This window comes from Cydia amplana, chromosome 12, assembly GCF_948474715.1.
Source record: "Cydia amplana chromosome 12, ilCydAmpl1.1, whole genome shotgun sequence".
NCBI classification, from domain to species: Eukaryota; Metazoa; Arthropoda; class Insecta; order Lepidoptera; family Tortricidae; genus Cydia; species Cydia amplana.
This window is the reverse complement of record NC_086080.1, coordinates 10,712,619-10,737,853: the sequence shown is the minus strand read 5'-3', so window position 1 is coordinate 10,737,853 and position 25,235 is coordinate 10,712,619. Positions and strand designations below refer to the sequence as shown.

General features: G+C 35.7%; 1 protein-coding gene across 3 annotated transcripts in view; it reads left to right on the top strand.

Annotated features, from left to right (window-relative positions):
• The window catches only part of LOC134652983 (uncharacterized), a 77,965-nt gene that overhangs the window by 25,052 nt on the left and 27,678 nt on the right, over positions 1-25,235 (top strand). Inside the window, exon 1 of one of the 3 annotated variants that reach the window (XM_063508251.1) lies at positions 7,814-8,101. The exons of the other annotated variants lie outside the window; for them this stretch is intronic. Coding sequence (XP_063364321.1) covers positions 8,050-8,101 — 52 coding nt within the window. The 5' untranslated portion in view covers positions 7,814-8,049. Of the gene's footprint in view, positions 1-7,813; positions 8,102-25,235 lie in introns of those variants that run through there. 3 annotated transcript variants of the gene reach the window in all.

Here is a 25,235-nt window from a genome sequence, read left to right as displayed (position 1 = left end):
ACCAAATGAGCTATCGAAACTTCGCAAGTTCGAATCTTGCACGAACCGGTAATTTTTTCCATTTTTCCTTAAATTAAAAAAAAAACTTATGTATTAATATAATCTAAAGCCGCAACCCGAAGGTTGATTGAATGACAACAACAATAACACGCACACCGCGGGGCCCTCGGGCTCCGCGCAAAAAGCGACCAACTACATAGTAATATTATGATTGCACTTCTAGTTATATCATACCATGCGTCATCTCGCACTTAGGTACATACTTATTGTTAGAAAGCGATCACCTGGATGACAATAAAAGTGCGACCATCTTACGTCCACTGAATGTACGTCATCATCACATCAAGAACTACTCTTTGATCATACTTTTTGACAAACAATGTTATTTACCTATGTTTAAAACCTCCCTATACCTCCCTCCCTACGCATATATTTGGATTATTTTTACTATTGGTATGCGCTTGATAATGGAGCATATAAAAAGGTTCAAAGGGTAATTTATTTTTATAACTTATATACCTACTTATAAGATTATCATTATCACACATCAGGTTTTTAGTCATTATTTAATCTATCCCATTCTATAGCAAAAGGGGGCTAGATTAAATGATATATGAGCCTATGCCGTGAGAGCTATACCTATTATATAATCTGTGGTTATATGTACTTGCATACGTCACAAGCTTTTAGACACCTTGATTCTTTTACGGATTTCCTCATTCCTGAACGACCTAAAGGAAACGGCGATTCGATCAATGTTTGCTACATTTTATCTTATGGTGCCATTGTTTTTAATTAAATATGTTTGAGGTTTCTAGATCATAACATCAGTTGGTATAAACCTATTGCCCTTACTAAATCCGTACGTTCCCTAATTATCAACGCTGCACTAGGTACTTACAAACAAGCTTAACGTGCGGGCGTAATGAACGCTCAAGTACTAATTGTCTTGACTCGTAAGTGCTACGGCTTATTAAGGTCGACGACATCAACTTTAATTGACAAATTTAATCAAGTTAGGAATTGATGTATTCCGGATTGGCTGTAATTGATTTTGTAATGACAATCTTGTTTTCCTTATATTGAAATGATATTAGAAAATTAAAGTAGGTAGGTATATAACAAAACCGTTGTAATCAGTTTTTATTATTATTATGCATTACGCAATAATGGCGTGGAAATTTGAAACGGAAAAATGATTAAAATTAGTTGCCTCGTGTTTTTGAACGCTTACATGTGCGGAAACATTATACTTAGTTACTATGGTTCGACCTTTTAATAATACTTAGTTCAATACAATAGCAAACCTAAAAGAAGTAGGTACCTATCTCGCCCGCTTAGCTATCTGCTGCTGACTGTCCGAGTTAAATACACAGATGGATCCATCATTTGCATAGTGTTACCAGATTACGGGGCACTGCTTTCAGATTGTTTGTCTTGAGTTACAGCGTTACGTTTCCATGGAATTACAGGGAGAGGTCGCGTGTGGTGTGGTTCTTGGTAATTTAATTACTATTGCCGAGAATTGACTTTTTTCACACTGCTATTGCCATGTTTAGTTACGAGGTCATAGATGATAAGGGGTGGTTCGCCCTGTTTGTTGCTACCTATCTAAATTTCAAATCTCCGAATAAATAGTAAAAATATCAGTAGGGCCATTTACAATAACGGGACTATAACAACGTAGACATATGTAGGTACAATTAGAGAGGCATTCATGAAACGGGTTAAATAAAAAGTAAAAAATTAATTGAAGAGTTCTTATTAGAATGAAAAATAATTGTGTCTAATAGATACCAACCTGCTAACCCTACTATAGTTAGTTCCTTTGCATTATAAAAAAGGTAAACAATCTTGACGTGTCCTTAATTTTATTGAAAAACACTTTTGAAAAATAAGTCACGGCAAATATGTAACAATTATGTATCATATACGATTATTTACATTCTTTTGCTTTCATAAGTAATAGTTACTGATTTTTTAAAAGAGTTTTTCAATTAAAAGACACGTCAAGATCGCTTATCTTCTTTCTAATGCTAAAAAAAACGAACTATAAGTAATCCTTGACCAACTGGAGTCTGAAATGCGGGCTACTTTTAAATAACGCTGCATTAGTATGCAGCTTAACATAAAACTACAACTCTCCAAGTAGGTATACCTGCTTTTCCCCACAGCATGTTTTTTAAGTTAAACAATAATAAAATCAAAAACGTAAAGAACAGCACCCGATTTTTATCCGGAGTTGAATAATACCAAAATAATATGGTTTAATCAACTATGACAGATGTGCTTGTTTTCGAATTATCCGATGAAACTTTCCTTTCGTGGTCAAATTCATCTATTTATTTATTTTGCATCATCAAATAAAACAGCGCCTGCCGCTTCTGGCTAGCCTCTCCAACGTTATTTTAAAACGATAGACAAAGAAAATATTGGCAACTTGAGTCGAATCTTTGATATATAAATAAAATATTTATTATATTTATATCTAAAATTACAAATTATAAATTAAAAAAAAGCCAAAACGCTTCTAGTCGTTCCTGGTGCAAAGGTGCCCATGATGCTCGCAGCATTGGCACGCTGGATAACCACGGACAGCCTTTGCACGAGGAACGACTCGGAGCGGGGGCCTTCCCCTTTCTGTCTGAGTCGACGTCCTAAGTCGCGTGTGAAGCGCTTCGCATCGGCTCCCCATTTCATTGTGTTTCCGCTGATATATTAAAAATCTTCAAAGATTTGTCTTATATTCTACGAAATAACATATTCAGCGGTTGTAAAAGTATTTATCTTGGCTCCAGTCACCCACCTTATCATGTAGGTCACTAGTGTCACTACTAAATTATCTTCTGTTATGATTAGTAACTTATTAATAGGTATTGTTCAATCTTACATATCAATACATTATATTTGTTTTCTTTAACAAGCAAATAGTTTATTTGTAGCGTGTCTCGCATGTTTGTTATTTATATTTTAATGCAATAAATAACAATATGGCGACGATAACATTTGATCCAGACATAGTGATAGTGTGACAGATAAAATAATAAATATTGTATTATAACAATATATAATCTTAGGATTATTATTGTATGCTTGAGTAGGAACGTATGTATTTGTAAGCATTTAATAAGGAATTATTTAATGTATTCAACTAACTGGTATTGCGCTTGATACTTACGTCAATTTGCATAAACGATTTCTCCTAAACGTCAACAGTTTTAAATAGGCACTTACTTACCTAATTTATGCAGCTAGATGCAGTTTCAGTGTCTAAGCCACTCGGGGTACATTTAGCGATTATCGGTGATGCATAATTATACGAATAATGTAGGTATAGGTATGCTAATTTTATTACAAGAAAATATATACAGCAATACATTATCAACAACGGATGAATCTACAATTTTGTTTTCGTCAAAACTAGGGCTGTTTTGGCCGATAGGCTTTATTTTACAACTAGAAGTTAGGTTCCAGTGCTCTTAACTATCGGGAAATGAGGTGAGTGGTGACTACTGTTGTCAGTATTGTGTCTGTATAACATTTCCTTGCTTTGGCTGTGCGTACCAGCGATATCATTAAGTATATGCTACTTAACTGAGACGGTTTGCAAAAAGTTATTAATAAGGGAGAGTTATTGGCAGTGCGTGTGTGTGTATTATTTGGTAGTAGTAGTAGTAGTAGTAGTAGTAAAGATGATAAATGTAGTATGGATTATAATATAAGGGTATAATTTAAAGAAAATGCCAAGTCGAGCGTAATCACTACATTTTGTTCCCCCACCACATACTTCGCACATAGCTCATACAAGTGCTGAAACCATGCGAAAGTGGAATGTGGGACTGAGAACTGTGCAGCCTAGGTTAGAAGGCTAGTAGCACTCGTGTAGAATTCGATCAAACCTCATTCATTCACGTTTATCTCGTTCGCGTAAATTCTTGCGTTTAATGCCCCAGCTATGGTATACAATCAATAATTGCTGAATGGGTGATCACGACCACAGTGTCCGGTCCCTTTACCCGATGGAATAGCGGACCACTGATCATTACAATCGTTACCCAGCGTGAGCTGGTCGATGGAACCAGCATAAGAGCGACTATCTCGAGGTACCTTCGATTCGCCTAAGAGTCTGACTCGCCCGAATTTGATCAGCGACACACATACGAAAAGCGACTTACACAGAACTCACCGCAGATTAACCAATGTAAGTGATAGCTAATGGGGTGGACTGTATTGATGGAGATGATGGAAACTCGTAGATGTTATATGATTAAGTATATTAATAAATAAAATCAAACACAAAGATGATATCAGTATCACGGTGACAGGCAGACTGACATCGACAAGGATTCGAATTAGAAATACAAATTAAAAAGGTATAAAAGAGGTCGCACGCCAGCCAGTCGCCAACAGTAAGCGTACTTTTTAATCTCGAATACGTACTTATGAAGCACGGGATTCACTTTTGTATTGGTTCTCCTGAGTCGAGCGTGTATTAAGCGATGGGAATAGCAGAGCAGTTCCGGACTCGCGGAACTAAGTTCGTTGAACTCTTTTGTATGGGAATATTCTAAGTAACCATCGCTTAGCTAATTTGAATTAAGCATCATGTATTTAAATTATTATTTCACGTTTCTTCAACTCTAGTCGTGAGAAACTTCCGTGGGCTTAATAACAATTAAATAATTTGCTTGTGTTACATACAGTTAGGGCTTGCAATTCGAATATTCGAATATTCGAATTTGTCGAATATTCGGCCGCTCAGGTTTCGAATATTCGAATATTTTTTATTACTATAAAAAAATCTATGTCATCCGCTGTAGTTACAGTTTCTGTGTGTTTTACGGGTATTTACAGTGAATGAGGAACGGTAGGTACCCAAATACGAAGGAAATAATATTTTTACTGTATTCCTCTCGATAGACTTCGTGAATACACTCCTCACTCAACTAACCTAACTCAATTTAAAAGAAAACGAAATCAAAAAGTATGTTATTTTTACGGTGCGTAAGTTTTAAGTTAAAGGGTAATTCTGTTTAATCAGTACAAGCGTACGTTAAGCGAATTTTTGAAGTCTAAACCTTGCCACTTATCGCAATTCTCAAATTTAATCATACCAAACCTGCCCAACTTGGTAATTTAACCATGCACCTTTAGCTGACGAATAATCCACCCAGTACTCAACTAACTTTTTCCCTTAAATATTCCAATATTATATAATTAGGCGACCATTAGGAATAATAACTTGCCAAAACAAATGACTTTATTTGTTTTGGCAATAAAGATTCAAAATACAATGAAATTAAATTTACAGGCCTCTGAGTGATTACAAGTTAATTTAAGTCGGAAAATAATTACCTACTAAAAAATATATCTTACATGCCTAGGTATTTGGATGGTTAAAGTTATATTATTTCACGCAACGACGCATTTATAATGAGTTTTATCTAGAAATATTAAATACGTCTAATTTTGGCGTTTTACTTGTTTTTATAAATGTGGGCATCTTATAAATAATAGGATGATAAAATCTAGTCAATTAAGTGGATTTCTGCCAAATATCCTTAGTTTTAGCAATATGTGAAAAAAGCTTTTGAATAAAACGATAATAAACCGATTTCTCGTTCCTTTTCTTATTTTTTATAATATTCGAATAATTATTCGAATATTCGAATACGTCGTCAGAAAAAGTCGAATATTCGAATATCTGAAAGTTTCGAATATTTGCAAGCCCTACATACAGTATAGCTGCCGGAATTTTTTGGCTAGAAACTAGTTCTTATTTACATCCGTTACAACAAAAAGTCAATTGGCCCGATTCAGATATATACATATAAATAATTTGCTTGTGTTACATACAGTATAGCTGCCGGAATTTTTTGGCTAGAAACTAGTTCTTATTTACATCCGTTACAACAAAAAGTCAATTGGTTCAGATTTTGAACTAGATATCTATTAGACATCACCAAGATACGACAACGATATTTTTAAGATCTAGCCTGTCAAATTTGACATTTCCGCGATTCTGGAGATACTCTTGATCGATTTCCACAGTGTCTAAAACGTCTCGTTATGTATTTTTAAACCTCAAAACGATTTTGAAACGATCTTACTACGATAATTTAACGTAAAAGTGACATTGTTTGCCCGAATTGAGCTGCAAAAGATATCTATACAGTTGAAATCTAAACTACAAGGTATCTAGTAAGTATCATATCGTTCTCTTCTCTAGAACGGATCTTGCTTTCCGAATACCGCGGTATAAGTTGTAGGCCTACTTAGTTGTACATAAACTGTATATGATGAATATTTCAGCGGAGTTTAAAGGTAATTATACGTAAAAACTACGTGAATTTTGTGAGCGTTTTGAGGAATAAAATAAGAGTCCATAAATACAGCTTGTATATTTTTTATATCCTCGAAATCGGAATCGGAATCTGGGTGAACTATAGAATGTAGTGTAGTTAGATGTTTAGCGGATAGATGAACGTGTAACGAGCTGTTGATCCAATTTTCCCGCCAGCCACCGGAGGCTCACCGTCGATTGCAGCCTCCACACAATAATCCTCTCATTTTCTGCAAGGACGATCTTGCCACATTAAGTATCAAATACAAATACTAATATTTTATTAATAACAAAAAGTTACAAGTCATGTCGGGATAGTGGGTACATTCTGTACATTATGTTTTGTAAATTACTATTTTAAAATGACAAGTTGTATAGGTAATTATTGATTTTAATTATTAATTCATTACAAGATCACCGTGAATAATTCAAATTATAAAACTACCATTAACAATAATATTAATTATGTCATTATAGGTAGGTTAAAGTATTCTCCATAATCATAGAACACTTCGCTCATGAGCCACGTTTTTAATCTATACTTAAAGCCCGCGGTGGTAGCTGCGTTTCTGATACTATCGCGTACGCGATTGTAAACAGACGGTCCCGCGCAGTATACGGATCGCTATCACAATTTTATTATATTTTTCTATGTTGGAAAATTCAGTTATAATCAATTTTCTAGAAGATTGATGATGCTATCGTAGTCTTAATATTCCGTTTTCCAATCAGGAAGTTATTGAACTGCATTTGTATTCAAAGAAATTGGTAATAAGTTAATAACAGTTATTATAAAACTGGTTACATGCACAACTAACTATTTATTTTCTATTTCCGCGTAGCATGTATTACATGTACTTATAGAATATTCAGTCGACATCAAGAGATCTAGCATGCTCTATCCTAAAAAACGGGTCAGTGCGTGTCGGGCCACTTATAAGCGTTCCGTACTTTCATACGATATGAAAAAGTTATACAATCAAAAGTGCGTACTTTCGCGGTACTTTAACGGGGCACATTTTTTTGGTGTTCGAAGCAATTATTTTCAAAACTATTTACTTAATAGCTTTTTTAGAAACCTAAAAGTTGTTTTTAAAGACCTATAAAATGACACTAAGATTTTTAGTAAATATGTTTTTTACTTCTAGTTACTCGTACATGTACCTATGGAAAGCAGCCACTAATTATTTTTAATAAAATAAGTAATAAATAAAAATAAAATAAAAATTCCGTATTTGCCATTTTGGCCATGGAACCCCAATAATTCAAAATCAAAATGGTGCTCCTTGTGCACAGCCCTGGCAATCCCGAGTATCCCGACACGTAATCCCTCTAATCGTCCCATTTCCCCGCGGGTAAACGTTAATAACGCGCGAGTGCCGCACCCGCGCTTGGCGTCTGCCGCGGCCGCGGTGCTCGCGCTCCGCTGGCGGCTCGGCTCGTCGCTCGGCCACTACACTACCGTAGTAGTCGCACGAGGGCAGTCGCGCCGGTAGCACGCCGCCCCGCGAGTCCGCTTCACGCAGCGCGTACGATGACAGTGCCCCCGGTAGCTTTCTACACAACGGTACACGCGTAGGCCCCATGTTTGCGAATTCACGTTTTACCAAGATTCCCGTAGCCTGACTTGAGTTGAAGGATTGCGAAACTGTACAAGTGAAGTTTATAAATACATTGGCATTAGTGCGAAGTGACGCTCGATCGAGATGAGCGCGTGCAGCAAGTTTGCAGACTTTTGGAGGAACACTTGTGGAGCAGGTGAGATGAGATGCCCAGGAGTTTCTTTCATAGACACTACGAGTACCTACCTATCTAGTTACTAAGTAGCCGCTCGCTGATTTAATCGTGCATCATAATTATAAGTCGAACGTTCGCAAGTTTAAGCTTAACGAACTTATCAGGCTTCCTAAACTGCCATTGTTTGATAACACCTAATTGTAACGCGATACTAAAACGACTGCGTAATACTTACGTGAACTCGGTTAAACAAATTCAAAATAAACAAATCAACGGTACTTCATAAAACGTAAAATTATCACCTTTCAACGAATGACATCTGGTTTTGACATTTGTTGGCGGGTCATTCGTCTCATTGTTTGCGCCACTGACTGCTGTTTCATGATGTTTCCACCTCGGCGCCAGCGGTTTGTTTACGCTTTCTGTTTACAAGTTCATTTAACATTGGCGCCTGTTAGGAATTTTCTAACTGCATTTTCTCAACTCTTTCTGAACAGACTCGAATGTTATTTTTATTTTTAGGTAAGTAAGCGCAAAGAGAATAAAGTGCTTGTCATAGTACTTAAAATTTGCAGTCACAGTAAATTCACTGCCATCTTTCAACACAGGAATTATATGGGCATTTTCACTTAACTGCAGTGTACCATTAACGGCCGGTTAACAATCGTCACAAAACTGACGGTCAATGTCAAATCACATATATTTTGTCAGGATTGTGACGGTTAGACGTTACTGAAACAAGACTTAAGTCGCGCTTTAAAGTACAAGTTAAAATGTAATTGCCCTTAAAACTAAAAATGAAAATGAATAAAAATATATATTATATACAGTAGATACATATATGGATAAATGTTTTATTTTATTTATTATTTTTAGAACGCCATATGACTGACCCATGTTATTTCACTGCTATGTGTTAAAATTGTTAAATATCAAACGGTGACACCATCTACACGAGTATAGGCCAAAGGTATGGCGCCATCTATTCGAGCATAAGTTTTTCTTCATTTTCCGAGTCACGTTTTTTTCTTAGACTTTACTTATCTTATAAGGAGTTACATATGTACATATACATATATATTTGGTAAGCGTTTTATAAATCTATTCTGTCAAGTACGCAAGAGTGCATGAAAAGGCGGAATGCTTTATATCGGATATAAAAAATGTTTTTGTTAGTCGCCTGCTACCTACTGGCTGGAAATTTATATGCCCAGGTATAGTCGTCACTCGTCAGACTATATTTATCACGTAACCAGTACACTCAATATGGTTGTTTATAAACATTAAGATCACTCAGTGATAACTACCCGTTTCTCAACAAATTGGCAACCATAATAACAAATAGCTAAATGAAGGTTACTGGTCAGACAAGTAGTTGAATCTATGACGCTTGATTACAAAGCTAATTAACATCGAAAAAAGAAGCACAGCAAGATGCTCTGTCACAACTACTACTGGTACTTATCTACTTCGAGAAAAAATGTCATGTCAAGGCGATATCGTAATTAGTAATTACCTAGCCACAGGCAGAGTCTATTATCTCTATATAATTCAAATATAAATCCAATGTAATTTTCAACGCTAGCAGAAGTAAGTACGATGTACGAATCAATACAATTCCAAATTAGTAGGTACCAGTTCAACAAATTTTAGTTTGAGAATTGATCTCTAAACTAGACCATTAGATAATAAACGCCTGGACAGGATTTAGTATTTATTGTCGAAAGTGTCATTAAATGAGAGAAAGGTGCTAATTTGTGATCAAGTTTTATAACTGTAAAAGCTAATAAATGTCCAAGCGCTCTGTGGTATTGTGCAAGGTCATCCATATGAATGAATAGATATTTATATCCTGTTGGAGCGGGCGAGAGCTCCACTCTCACTGTTGACGCGCAAACCAGATCTGCAAACAGAACGGCCCTGACTGGTTTCCTGCACAATGAGATATTCTCAACAGATAGCGTACACTACGCCAGATACGAACGTGCGAAAATCCGGACGGTTGCAATACGTGAGCCGATGGCATTGCCCAATGATCCCTTCATGTGATATTGAGAAGGTATTAACAATTTTATTCGAAATAAAAGGCTAATCCCCGTCACAGTCATGTACAATATAAAGTACATAAACATAACCAATCCATTAACGCGAGAGTGGGCGTTAAAAAATAGCCACATTATGTTTTTGTTTTGATACAATACCAATACATCATTTGCTTACACTAGAATAGATTCTAAATACGAGTGATCATTGGAATGATATCATATCACCAATATTTTGTTAGTGTTTACAAACTAAATAGTTTTTTTTTCTTTTACCAGTTACGTCGTAATGAGTCACAGGTATTACTCTTGACTTTAATTTAAGCACCCAGTGTTACTAGTTACGTAATGCACTTAAACGCGAGTGTATTGCTTGTCTGCTACATCTTCAGCTACTTGTCTAGATCTAGCATTGCATTACGCCTTGACACCCTTAATGCTACACCGATTCCAATGTAATCCGATAGGATTCATATTTCCCACATTGACATTATGAAATCTGCAGCTAACAATGTAAGTAATTAGAGATTAGTCGTTCATTATGTTCATGGTCAATAGAAAACGTCTAAAATTTGGGTTGATTTGCAAGCGAAATAATGAGATCTTTGTTAATAAGGTTAGCCACCTCCTTCATTTCCGCATGGTGTTTCAAAGTCACGAGCAGAAAATTGGACGGATTATTATTCGCTCCAGAGTCTACTTTAATTTTGTTCACGGCTCACCTTAGTATTATTCGAAGGTTTTTTCGTTTTCCACGGTAAGAAGCGAGCATGATACGCGTTGTGTTTTGTGGTTCGTTTATCCCAACAACCGCTATAAACTTTTGTGAGATATAAACTTTTCATCTGGACAAAACGCGAGTAGCTATTACGGTTAAGACGGTAGTGAAATTCCTCAACATTTTACGACAAGCCAAATAAAACGTGTTGTTAAGCTGCTTTCAGCTTGCAGCTTGTTTGCTTGTGACTCTTTAGTCACAATATTGTGCGCGATCCTGCGAAGTGGAGCGCTTGAGCTTGAGGCTATGTCCGGTCCATTTCTTTTGCAAATGTTTTTCCTATGACAAAGATAACTAGGAAAACCTGGAAATGTTTCCTTACACAGTATCTACAAATATCTTATATGAGCTGTTGTGAGTAACAGGAAGTTACGAGAATAAAAAGTATGATACCTATAGTCAAGATAGGTACCTAATTACCTGAGTTAGTTACAGTGTGATAAAGAGATTAAATCTACTTTGCGTGATCTAGTCTCGTCACAATATAAGAGGCTTATCACGCTATTAATATGTATGTGCACTTAAATCACACAAAGTCATTACATACACCTAAGTAGGTACTAAACAAAAAAATTGCGTGACCAGCACCCATCGGCATATGAATGTTGAATGACGTGATCTGCTTGATAAATCCAAATTACCTAAGTGTTTTATATTTCGCACACGATACTGTTTTATTTGACCTGAGCCTCGCCGACTAAGTGAAAATACGCGTTTCAGAGTCCACTCTGAAAGTAGGTCGCGCATTAAATTTAAGGCCTTTATTTCCCGAAGCTAATCTCCATGTAAGTGGTGAGGTGAAGGTACCTACTTACCTCATTAGTCATTATGCTCTGTTTACTAGTGGCGCGGTAACATTACCACAACATGGCCTGACGCCGCTGGACGTGCTCGGCATTCGTAGGTTCTCCTTCGCTGTAACAATCGTTACCTACCTATGTATGCACAGCTATTAATGTGATTAGTCCGACACCCATTGTATCCTTGTCGGACAGAGTCATCATGGAAAAGGTAATCAAATAAATAGTCGACCACTATGCGCGAACGCATTGCAAAGAACACTTCGTTTTAGGCAAATATTTTCAAGGTGCTTCCAATGCCGGATCCATGACCTTCTCGCTAAATTTACGAAGCAACGTCTGATTACTTTTACACGTACAAGCGTTCTTTCTATTTTTACTTTAATCATGCTGAATTATTATATACATCACGTCGAGTCGTGCAGTGTTTATTTGTGTGAAAACCCAGTAGGATCTGTGAAAACCGAAATTTTTGAGCTTCGTAGTAGTACGTACGTTTTCTACAATACGTAAAGCCACACTAGTCGCATAAGTAACAGAATAGTGCGTTTAGTTTCGTACGCAGTATAACTAAAGCAGACACGTATAATATTGTGCAAGTGCCGACGTAGCTCATTTTATTACAATATAAGTAGAAACATAATTGCCTGATAACGTTCGCCCGTACGCCGGGGAATCCATGCAATCTTCGTTGTTTAGTGATACGACCAGCTTTGGAACATCCTCAATGTAGGCTCATAAAACTGAATAAATCTGTTGACACGCTTTGGGCACTACGCCCCCATAATGTTAATCGTGGTCACATTTACAGGCATTGTGGCTTTAATTATTTTATAGTGTTTATATGGCTTGATAGCCGCCAATTATCTGTTATCAAAGGAACAAGAATATTAACATTATCAAAAACCTCCGGGGAAATAGACTCATTAGATGAAGTCGGGTTATTCCCAGTAGTTACCACTGGTAACAACTTGGTGGTAACTAGTGGGAATAACCCATGCAGTCTAATCCCATAATACCTTTTTGTGTATTTTTAATCAGACACCTTTGAAAGAAAAACTAATTCTTATGCGTATTTTTGGAATTAGGTCGAACGGAGCCCAAGTTTATTTAGGATATAACCATCAAGCGCTAAGGTGAAGTGTGCACAGCACCTAGTATATACTGCATAAAATAAATAGAAGAAGGCGATATTATAATGTATTGTTACTAGTGTTACTACAGGAATAAGGATATGTGCATTATGTAGCGAAGCAAAAATCTGCAGATATATTGGAAATATAATGGCCAAATAACCACTTTGGTTGACACTAAATAGATAATCATATTCAAACACAAAATTAAGACATCTGGACTCGAGTAAATCGTGGTAAAGGTTCCTTGCCCGACGTCGCGGTTATTATTTCTGATCGAGCGCAATCCGTAACGGTTGATCGGTTCGTTCGAAATCGTAACCGACATAATCCGTTCGTCTCACTCGACGACCGCGAAGGTAGCGACTACACGAACGCGATAATTACTGCGTTGGCGGTGACGACAACGATATGACTTGTTTGGGCAGTGATTAAAACGAACAGATTTAATGTCTGAACTGAACTCAATTGGGCCCGGCAGGATAACACTTCCTAATCATCGTAGCCTATCGACGTTGGATCATCCTGCTGAATGCTGATCTGATGATATGTAATTGAAAATAAATCTTAACATTCAATATTAATTAATTCAGAGGCAAGTACATTTGCACCGATCGTGAATGTACCTAGATGATAATTAAACGATTGACATACATAAATGATTACCCGTAACGGCATATTACAAATTCAACAACGGCTCGCTAGGTTACGAGAAGAAGAAACAAATAAGCCGTAGCCTTCTACAATAAAATTATACGTTAAAACTACATACTTACTAATTTTCTTAAAACATAATATATGTGAACATAATTTTATTGACCCTATAGACATATGTACTGACGGAGTGAGTGATTCAGTTCCTTAATTCAATTAGTTAAGTTTAGTATCTTGTCTTTCGATGTGTGGCAAACGAGTCGTAATATTGTAGTAGACGCTGACGAGTAACTATTATAATCAATTGGAATGGAAGCTTCTTGAATATTACTTTCATACCTACACTGTATTGATTATGAACGAAATAGTGGACGATTTATATTTAAACGACCACGTGACGGGTCAAACACGGCCATAGAGTGAGGACATAGTGCTTATTGATTGCTAGAACGAATTGAATCATTTCAGCTACGAGCATATGATCACGAGCAGTTTCTAGTTCTACAGCAAATATCGTTTGGGTAAATGTTCACTAATAAAAAATTTAAAACCTTCCTAAAATTCCCAACAACAAAAGTAAGATAAAAAAACTGAGATTAAAAAAAGGAATCCCAACAACGTTTTACAAATATGCATTATTATGTTATTATGATAAGTAAAAGGGATCTAACTATTATTGCTATATTAAACTTACTATAAATAAATGCAACCAACCACGTGTTATTGCAACCGTCACGATAGGTGAAATATGGATGAATGGTTGTCATCTGCGTAGGCACATACAGCTATTACATAACATAGTGCTCAATCGTGACATTGCATGGCCTGTGAGCTGTGACCTAATTAAGCTACTTAAACGCTACAAATTGCCTTAATAGTTGCCTCTAGGAAAGTCCAAATTCATTTAATGCTCATTCATGTTTTTTTTAGCGATTCGTGACATCATCTTCTAAATCTTGTTCAGATAATCTGAGTATTTCGATTAGCAGATTAGATTGTTTGGAGACGCCACTTAAATTCTTTTCAAAAAGTGGTCAACTACTAAAACGATTAATAAATGAGTCGAAATCGCCTCTAAATAGTTTTGCCTAGTGTCTGGGTGAAATCTGGCCGCGTCAGGTCTTTTTAATTCCAAAGAAGAAGAAAATCCTATGAATTTCTAAAAAAATAACGGATACTGACTGCACATGGCATTGCAAATGAGGCGAAGTAACTCGCTGCTAAATGAGCGAAAGCGCGAAAATAACAGTTCTTAATTTAGCGATGTCTTAGTTTCTCCTAAAATATTAACAATCGTAAATAACCAAACGGACCGGTTGACTGTTATGCGTGTAATATCTATTTATATTTTTATTTAGATATTCTCTGTGTAGAGATCTAATTAAATATGCAATCCGGTTGAGCTAAAATGGGCGTTCTATCAAGTTTGACTGCCTACTTAAGATTCCAAACGGAGCCAGCACAAACCACTTCTAAATGTTATGGGTGTCTGTGCAGAAAAACGTCGCATGTTTAATTGTTAATTTCATCAATAGAATCTTCACCAAACACTACTTAATGTAGCTAGTTGGAGCAGGCGAGTGAACTTGACGTTAGGTTAACTCTAAGTCTCTATCCTTTATAGTTGGAATAAATGACGACATTACACGTAATAACGTCATAATCATAATTAATCAAACCAAGGGGAAAGTCTGTTTAGTTTTTTTGGAATGATAGCTCAAGAGCACAGACTCAATAGTATCTGTGCTCAAAAGCATATAAAAAATTAGTGTGTTTTATGTTTATACAATACACATACACATTGATTAATAGTGTTTATTACTGCTTGCGTTTAGTGGCAAATATATGAACTAGCACTAAGCTGCTAAGTATCCGTATTTACCTTATGCTTGTACTACATTTTTAATCAAAACCGGCCTGTAAACTATCATCACATACAACAAAGTTTAGCTCTCCAAACAATCCGTGCAAAGTTTGCAAGCACATAAACAAGAGGTCAGGATTCGTTTAATTAGCCCCGAGGGACGTGTAACACGGCAATGTCATCGCGTGACTTCTACCAGTTTCAATAATCTGACCAGGAGAATTCAACTTGCTTAATAATTACTTTGTGACATGACTACCGTAACTTTGTAAAACAGCTATATTCTGAAATAGAACCATAATAAACTAACCGTTCATATTTGTACATCTAAGAGTCTCGAGACTTATCTAATTGATATAAACGCTTTCAGGCATTTCGTGAAATTGCAGACAGGGCACAATATTTGACGAAGCGTGCTGTGAAAACAATAATGTCGAATGAAGCCCCAAAATTGAACAGTTTCGAAATATGAACAGAAGGCGTGCCGTCATATTAAGGAGCGTTAGGATCAAATGCATGTTTTACATCGACATAGTTCTTATTGGTCTTCTGTTTCTAAAACTACTTTAATTTTTATTTTCCATAATAATTATGTAATTATTATGGAATTAACTTAATCGTAAATAACCAAACGGACCGGTTGACTGTTATGCGTGTAATATCTATTTATATTTTTATTTAGATATTCTCTGTGTAGAGATCTAATTAAATATGCAATCCGGTTGAGCTAAAATGGGCGTTCTATCAAGTTTGACTGCCTACTTAAGATTCCAAACGGAGCCAGCACAAACCACTTCTAAATGTTATGGGTGTCTGTGCAGAAAAACGTCGCATGTTTAATTGTTAATTTCATCAATAGAATCTTCACCAAACACTACTTAATGTAGCTAGTTGGAGCAGGCGAGTGAACTTGACGTTAGGTTAACTCTAAGTCTCTATCCTTTATAGTTGGAATAAATGACGACATTACACGTAATAACGTCATAATCATAATTAATCAAACCAAGGGGAAAGTCTGTTTAGTTTTTTTGGAATGATAGCTCAAGAGCACAGACTCAATAGTATCTGTGCTCAAAAGCATATAAAAAATTAGTGTGTTTTATGTTTATACAATACACATACACATTGATTAATAGTGTTTATTACTGCTTGCGTTTAGTGGCAAATATATGAACTAGCACTAAGCTGCTAAGTATCCGTATTTACCTTATGCTTGTACTACATTTTTAATCAAAACCGGCCTGTAAACTATCATCACATACAACAAAGTTTAGCTCTCCAAACAATCCGTGCAAAGTTTGCAAGCACATAAACAAGAGGTCAGGATTCGTTTAATTAGCCCCGAGGGACGTGTAACACGGCAATGTCATCGCGTGACTTCTACCAGTTTCAATAATCTGACCAGGAGAATTCAACTTGCTTAATAATTACTTTGTGACATGACTACCGTAACTTTGTAAAACAGCTATATTCTGAAATAGAACCATAATAAACTAACCGTTCATATTTGTACATCTAAGAGTCTCGAGACTTATCTAATTGATATAAACGCTTTCAGGCATTTCGTGAAATTGCAGACAGGGCACAATATTTGACGAAGCGTGCTGTGAAAACAATAATGTCGAATGAAGCCCCAAAATTGAACAGTTTCGAAATATGAACAGAAGGCGTGCCGTCATATTAAGGAGCGTTAGGATCAAATGCATGTTTTACATCGACATAGTTCTTATTGGTCTTCTGTTTCTAAAACTACTTTAATTTTTATTTTCCATAATAATTATGTAATTATTATGGAATTAACTTAATCGTAAATAACCAAACGGACCGGTTGACTGTTATGCGTGTAATATCTATTTATATTTTTATTTAGATATTCTCTGTGTAGAGATCTAATTAAATATGCAATCCGGTTGAGCTAAAATGGGCGTTCTATCAAGTTTGACTGCCTACTTAAGATTCCAAACGGAGCCAGCACAAACCACTTCTAAATGTTATGGGTGTCTGTGCAGAAAAACGTCGCATGTTTAATTGTTAATTTCATCAATAGAATCTTCACCAAACACTACTTAATGTAGCTAGTTGGAGCAGGCGAGTGAACTTGACGTTAGGTTAACTCTAAGTCTCTATCCTTTATAGTTGGAATAAATGACGACATTACACGTAATAACGTCATAATCATAATTAATCAAACCAAGGGGAAAGTCTGTTTAGTTTTTTTGGAATGATAGCTCAAGAGCACAGACTCAATAGTATCTGTGCTCAAAAGCATATAAAAAATTAGTGTGTTTTATGTTTATACAATACACATACACATTGATTAATAGTGTTTATTACTGCTTGCGTTTAGTGGCAAATATATGAACTAGCACTAAGCTGCTAAGTATCCGTATTTACCTTATGCTTGTACTACATTTTTAATCAAAACCGGCCTGTAAACTATCATCACATACAACAAAGTTTAGCTCTCCAAACAATCCGTGCAAAGTTTGCAAGCACATAAACAAGAGGTCAGGATTCGTTTAATTAGCCCCGAGGGACGTGTAACACGGCAATGTCATCGCGTGACTTCTACCAGTTTCAATAATCTGACCAGGAGAATTCAACTTGCTTAATAATTACTTTGTGACATGACTACCGTAACTTTGTAAAACAGCTATATTCTGAAATAGAACCATAATAAACTAACCGTTCATATTTGTACATCTAAGAGTCTCGAGACTTATCTAATTGATATAAACGCTTTCAGGCATTTCGTGAAATTGCAGACAGGGCACAATATTTGACGAAGCGTGCTGTGAAAACAATAATGTCGAATGAAGCCCCAAAATTGAACAGTTTCGAAATATGAACAGAAGGCGTGCCGTCATATTAAGGAGCGTTAGGATCAAATGCATGTTTTACATCGACATAGTTCTTATTGGTCTTCTGTTTCTAAAACTACTTTAATTTTTATTTTCCATAATAATTATGTAATTATTATGGAATTAACTTATTTGGGTACTAAGAATAATTACTAAGATAATTAGACCATACGTTTAATATCCCTAAACATATAAGTACAATATACCTATTTAGCAGGTAATTATCATTATGTAAAGTTCAATGTCAGCCCTGACCTTAATAAATAATAAATCTCATTAACAAATCCAGGATTTCCAGCATGTAGCGTGCGATAAGGCGTAACATCCTATTTAATTGTTCGTACCTTGTTTGATAAATACGATATGCAGTAAACACATGTCACATTCGTTTGACGTCCTTTTTTCCGGTATTTACTTGGGATTACTTCGTTTTATTGGAAGATCCAGTTGTGTTAAGTATTTTATGGTAACAATTTTTTTTTAAGTGAAAACTTCTTTAGCGGCGCTGGGCACTTTTTGAGGTGGGGAAAAAATTATAAATAAACTCGAGACAGCGTAAGGCGATCACGTGACCGTAAGCCCCGTAAGGTGGCCACTCATAATTTAAATGGCATTTAAATCAATAAAGAAAACCTCAATGTTATTTGACATTTATGTTGCGGACTCCTTTTCAAGACTCTTTACCTATGTTCAAATAATTTGACGTTGTCATGGCAGTATGTAAATAAACATGTCAATGAAAAAGTGTGATCTTATTTGAGAATGATAATAATATATAATAAATAAATAGAATACCTCCGCTAAACGTAAGTATCGTGTTACCGGGCGTCGGTAACATAGTGAGGTGAGTTTTCACTTCTATCGGCACTCCTGGAGTGCAACCGTTGTTGCTTGTTTCTATTGATGACTATAATAGTAGCTGTAGTTATAACTTTAACCAAAATAAATCACAGCTTCAGGAATAAGCACCTCAAGCTGTTATAAAACTAATGTTGTATCGCGCTCAAAGTTTCTTCTTCAATTCAGTCAATATGTGGTAGTAAATTGTATGAGTCACAAAATTAGCTTGCAGCAGATATATATTGCACAGGTTCTTGAGCCAGAAAGATTACTAAGCAATATCAATTTAACTTGGACAGCTCGGACTAGAGATTACACGTGTGTTGCAGCAAATGCTCATAAATAATTGTAAAGTATACTCACCCAGATTCCAGATATAAGAAATGCCCGTGCACGCACACAGGACACGGTATGACCGTAACCGTATGGTAACGAACCTGGGCTGTTATTATACTAGCCCGAAGATTACGAGCGAGGCTAAAGCAAACCAGTATAAGGTATATACCAACACAGTAGTTAATGATAACCGTAATTCAGCAGATAATTATTGAAACTCCCACACAACGCAATTGTATCGAGCATAATTAATTAAAATTGTGACTTATATAACATTAATGTTATGAATCAAATTCAAAAATAGAGATCTAGTTTTACTGTAAACCAGTTTACATTTATTACTTATCTACACAAAAAAGGATACCATCGACCGATGAATTCAACTTTACGACTACGACTTTAACTGTCGAAATGTTGAAATAAAAAATAAAATAAATATTAGACGAAACTTACGATTAGACTATTACCTTTGTTCTAATGCAATGGTCCAGTTACGGATTTTGAGATAACGTAACGTTTTCATCTGACTGGTCTGAGCACTAGACTGGGCTCGCCAACCAGTGTGAAATACGAGGGGCGTTCAAAATATTCTCGGTATTGATATCTTACGACCTCTTCTAAAATTTCTTTCGTTACTGGCCGCTAAGGTTTATTCATTGACATTAAAAAAAAGTATAATTCGAACCGAGATGGTCTTTTGTTTTTCTGCAATTGCTGAACAAACATGAACATCATGTGCGAATTGACAATGTTAACTAAATTAGAACATCGATGCGTGATAAAATTCTTGACAAAACAGGGTAAAAATCAAAAAACCATAAAAGAGGAAATGGATTGTGTTTACCGTGAGTCTGCTCCTTCTTTATCTACCATTCAAAAGTGGTCAAGCGAGTTTAAACGCGGAAGGGAGAGTATTGAAGATGACCCTAGACCTGGCCGGCCTGTAGTAGCTACTTCACAAGAAAATATTGATAAAGTGGAAAAACTTATATTGGAAGATGGTCGAGTGAAGGTAAAATCTATAGCACAAGTAACCAATCTCTCTATTGGTACCGTACATGATATTATACATGACCATCTTAATATGTCAAAAGTAAGTGCAAGATGGGTTCCGCGAATGCTGACTCGGCTTCAAAAAGATATGCGTGTAGCTTGTTGTTCCGATTTTATTGACCTGTGCGGTGAAAATCCTGATGAGGTGCTGCAAAGAATAGTTACTGGAGATGAAACCTGGGTTCATCATTATGACCCAGAGAGTCCGGACTTAGCCCCCAGCGACTTCTTTTTGCTCCCCAATCTTAAAAAGGATCTGCGTGGAAATAAATTTTCTGACGATGAAGCATTGAAGGCGGCAGTGGAGGAGCATTTTTACACGAAAGATAAAAAATATTTTTACGAGGGATTAAAAAAAATAATTGATCGATCTTTTAAGTGTATGAACATAGGGGGGGAGTATATTGAAAAATAAAAATATCAAACTTTTCGTACTTGTTTGTTTTCATTCTCATACCGAGAATATTTTGAACACCCCTCGTAAATACTCGGTACACTACTACATACGCGAAGCAGCAGATTGCAGCATTACCGACCCACATACATTCATCTCGGATTAGCTTTATAGTTTACGTAGTAAACGGACATCCAGTTCTCAGGCCTGACCTAAAATTCTGTATTCAATTCTAACAAAGGTGCTAAGACTGTGGCGTACGACTGTGAAGCGTTTAATTAGCGTTAAACTTCACACATGCGAAATCACGGCATGGTAACTACGTATTTTAACACATTTTCAACCCACTTTTATTTGCGTTATTTTTCAAATATGATCTCAACGTAAAAAAATAAATAATGGCAAATGCTGTATGTACCTACAAAACGTCGTATTATTTACCTAAAGTGTTATTTAGAATTCATGAAACTGCTGACAGAAGATAGAAACAAAATTTTCTGGCATTTATCCTGAGCTATCTGGACAGATGTTCACGCTGTTCACCCGCCGTTAGCCATACATGGCATGTAAACAAATATTGTTTTATGGCGTGCCATTTAACACCTCTATTTAGTAGGCAAACAGTAAACGGATATTGACTTTTTTACTAGCGTACTTTGTAATTTCAAAACTATTTTTTACGGGCAGTAGTAAAGTATTTGCCTTACATTATATATATTACTTATATTTGACGCGGCTGACGCAGAAAGTATCCAATGTTTTACGTGTAAATACACGTAATCAATGATTGTTCGATTGATCGATCGATATAATCTAATAAATAGAGTAGGTAATAACTAATAATTAAGGTATATCATACTATCATAGATATCGAAAAAAATTAGGCAAGGAATTCAAAAGGCTTGCTGCCAATATCTTTGATGCTACTTTGTCCACTGTTTGACAAATCCGCGTCTGAATAATTGACTACCTGTGAACAGTCGCACAATGATTATCCACTTTGTTGATACATATTTAATGAAACTAACCCGTCTATCGATTGACCTGGGTCTGTCAAGCGGCAATCACGGTTAACATGGTTCACAACCTATAAAACAATAACCTTTTTGTGCAACTCGTGCACAAAATATAGAATAACTGATTCATTTCCACGACACTTGATTGTGTAGTGTGGGGTAAATATGTTCATTATACCGTGACGTCAAGTACTGGATCGATTTAATACTCATTACAGTGAAGGTTAAATAACCAAGTTATTCAAACGAAACCTTAGTTTCTTAATTATTATTTTTTTTCTTAATTGGTTGTAGTTTAGATTATACTGATATGAGGCAAAGTTTCTTTGTAGGATTTTGTTAGGTAGGTACCTAAAGTCTATTTTTTTTATTCGATAGACTGAAATGACAGTTCATAGTATGAACATAAAATGTCATTTCATACTATGAAATGTCATTTTAGTCTACCGAATAAAAAATAGACTTTATTTAATGTTAAGATTAGTTTATTTTCACTGGCTGAAACGATTTTTTTCGGTTAACTAAGCTATTTGAACCAAACATATTAAATCTGGTACAAAAACAGTGAAGTGTTTAACCGTTTGTCAATCTTACGAGCAATAACGAGGCAGGTATATGTCACTGGAAATACCGTGTGTCAATAGTAATCGTAATACAGCATTCAAAGGCTTTAACAAATATTTAGATTAGTTTAAAATCACATAATACTCGTATTGTATTGCCCGTCACAAAAACGTGAATCTTCACGGTAAAACAATACTTACGGAACCATATTGTTATACATACTCGTATTTATTTGCCGTTGCGTGCTCGCCTAGCAGGCGGCTATTACCCAGAATCTTAGCTGTAAAAATACACTCCCACTAATTATTCAAAATCACAGTAGAATGGCAGAGAAACGGAAATAAGGCTTCCAAACAATTTAAAAATTATCTTAATTGACTATAACATTTCAAGCAATAACTCTGGCATACAGTACAAACTAACATTAGCTGTTTCATGTGGCAAAATACAATTACTGAGACCCGTTATCATAGATAATGGCATAATTCATATTCTGAAGCCGTTTGAGCCGTTGCGAAGATGATCTAGCTAACCTAACACAACACCTATGCTATGTAGGTATACCTACGTAACAGGGCTGCCAGATTGTAGAATGGGATACGAAATTCGTATAATGGAATTTTTTTCGTATCTATTAAGTATAGGTGGTCAATCGGTATAATTGGATACGAAATAAAACACCGATGTCAAACTACTGACAATACTTCAAAAAGCAGTGTGTCAATACCTACTGTTATAAAATTTAATGGAACCGTACGTCAACCTCAGGGCTATATTTAATAGCAAAAATCGAAGATCGCATATTGCGGGCGTCCTTTTCTGTCACTCTTATTACGCCTTCATTGGAGTAAAAGAGAAAGATTCCCGCAATTTGCGAATTTCGGTCTTTGCGGTAAGACCCTAGTTTTTAAAATATCGATTTAATATTATCGTTTGTTTTTTAATTGTGTTCTCGTATAATGCAATCGAATTTCGTATAATTGCAGGCCCTGGCTCGTATAATCAAAAATTATGTACTGGCAGCCCTGCTACGTAATCTACGTATACCATATGTGCTATATACTCCCTATCAATCGGAAGATAAAACTGTTTGTAAACATGCTTCATGATTTGCATACATTATTGCAATTGTATATAGATACTTTGCATAAATTAAATTTAACTATTTATTTTATGCATATAATTAATGCAAATTATTTAGAACATCGACAAACAATTTGACCAAGATGATTGACTTAGTTAAGTGCTAAGAACGCTATACTGTACCTAGTAGCTAAAGCAAATTAATGAAATGCCGTTCATTAAAGCAACATGGCGATCACTTGACCATAAAACATTAAATGTTGGTAAACTACAACCACACTACAACAAGCAATGGAATTTAAAAAGGCCATTTTCGATATTCAGATCAGGGAATAGACCATTGACGACGAAATATGCCTATATTCAACAGTAAGTGAATATGGGCTGAACATATAGAGATAATTACTATTCCTATTTGTAAGTCGTAGTCCTAGTTGCCAGGTTTACACCTTTAAAATTCATAAAAATTGGTTGAACATGACGTCAAATATTAAATTAAAATGTCAAAATCATACTTTTTAAAGGATCATTTTTACTCTGTCATTCTAGATATACTTAGTAGATATGGAGAACAAACCAATAGCCCTAAATGATCGATTGTTACATGCAATGAGTATTGATATATCTGTGTTGAATAAGTATTTTAATTCACAATGGTCTATTCTATATATTGTAGCTTTAAAACGTGTAAAACTGTAAAAATTGACCGAAGTTTCAACGGTCGAAGCCCTCGTCGCGTCGTCCGCTGACCAAAATAATTGTAGGTCATCTGGAAGTTTCTCAATATTAACAACTGATGTCAATAATAAAAATATGTGATGGTAGAGGTATTACATTTTTTAACTACGTACCAAACTTATAAAGGTATTGTGCCATAGTTGCACACAGGTCTCTATATATTTTTGTATGCTTTATGTAAATATGTGTCTAGTTCTTTGACAAGCCTTTCACCTGCAGTTCAAACGAATTGTGTGATCTTGACATTTGTCTATTTTAAAGTGTGATACAGGATATATTCATGTACTTAGTAATTCGTAGACACATATAATTAAAATGTATACCTAACTACAGTAGCAACTGTAGTTGTAGTTTTCTCAAAATGTGTTAATATTTCGTTTTCGAATTTGTATACTACCTACTATGTAACATATGTATCGCATCATTAATATCAAATTAGCATCAAATCGATAAACATCCCTATTTTTCTGTATTTCTTTATCGTGTTTTTGTTTTTCTTCTGCGTGTGAACCGGCTTAAATGACAAGCAAGCATGACAGACCAAGCGTCGAGGCATAAATAGAATGCAACGCAATCAGGTGTGCCTCGTACATTAGCACAACGGCATTTACAAATTTAGCGGCTATTTCCAGCCTCGCGGAAGCTACGGCGATAATTTTGTTAGAGCGACTTTTGCACGTAAATAATCCGAGTTAGCGCCTTATCGGTAATCGGCCCGACGTCTTTGAAATATAATATAACTGCAGTGTGCAAAAAATATTGTGCGAACAAAGGTCAAATTTACTAGATCGATGCCCTGACAACGTGCGAGGGCGCGATTTCCGGTCCGATTTATTAACCAACCAACTTTTCGCTACTTCTCGGTGCTGCTGCACTGAACTTGTTTAGTAATTGAAGACTGATTACTTGGTTTAAATGTCAACGGCAAAAGAGAATCCAGATTACGCTACCTACTAATGACCTACAAATATTTCCACAGTGATACCCTCACATTACGCA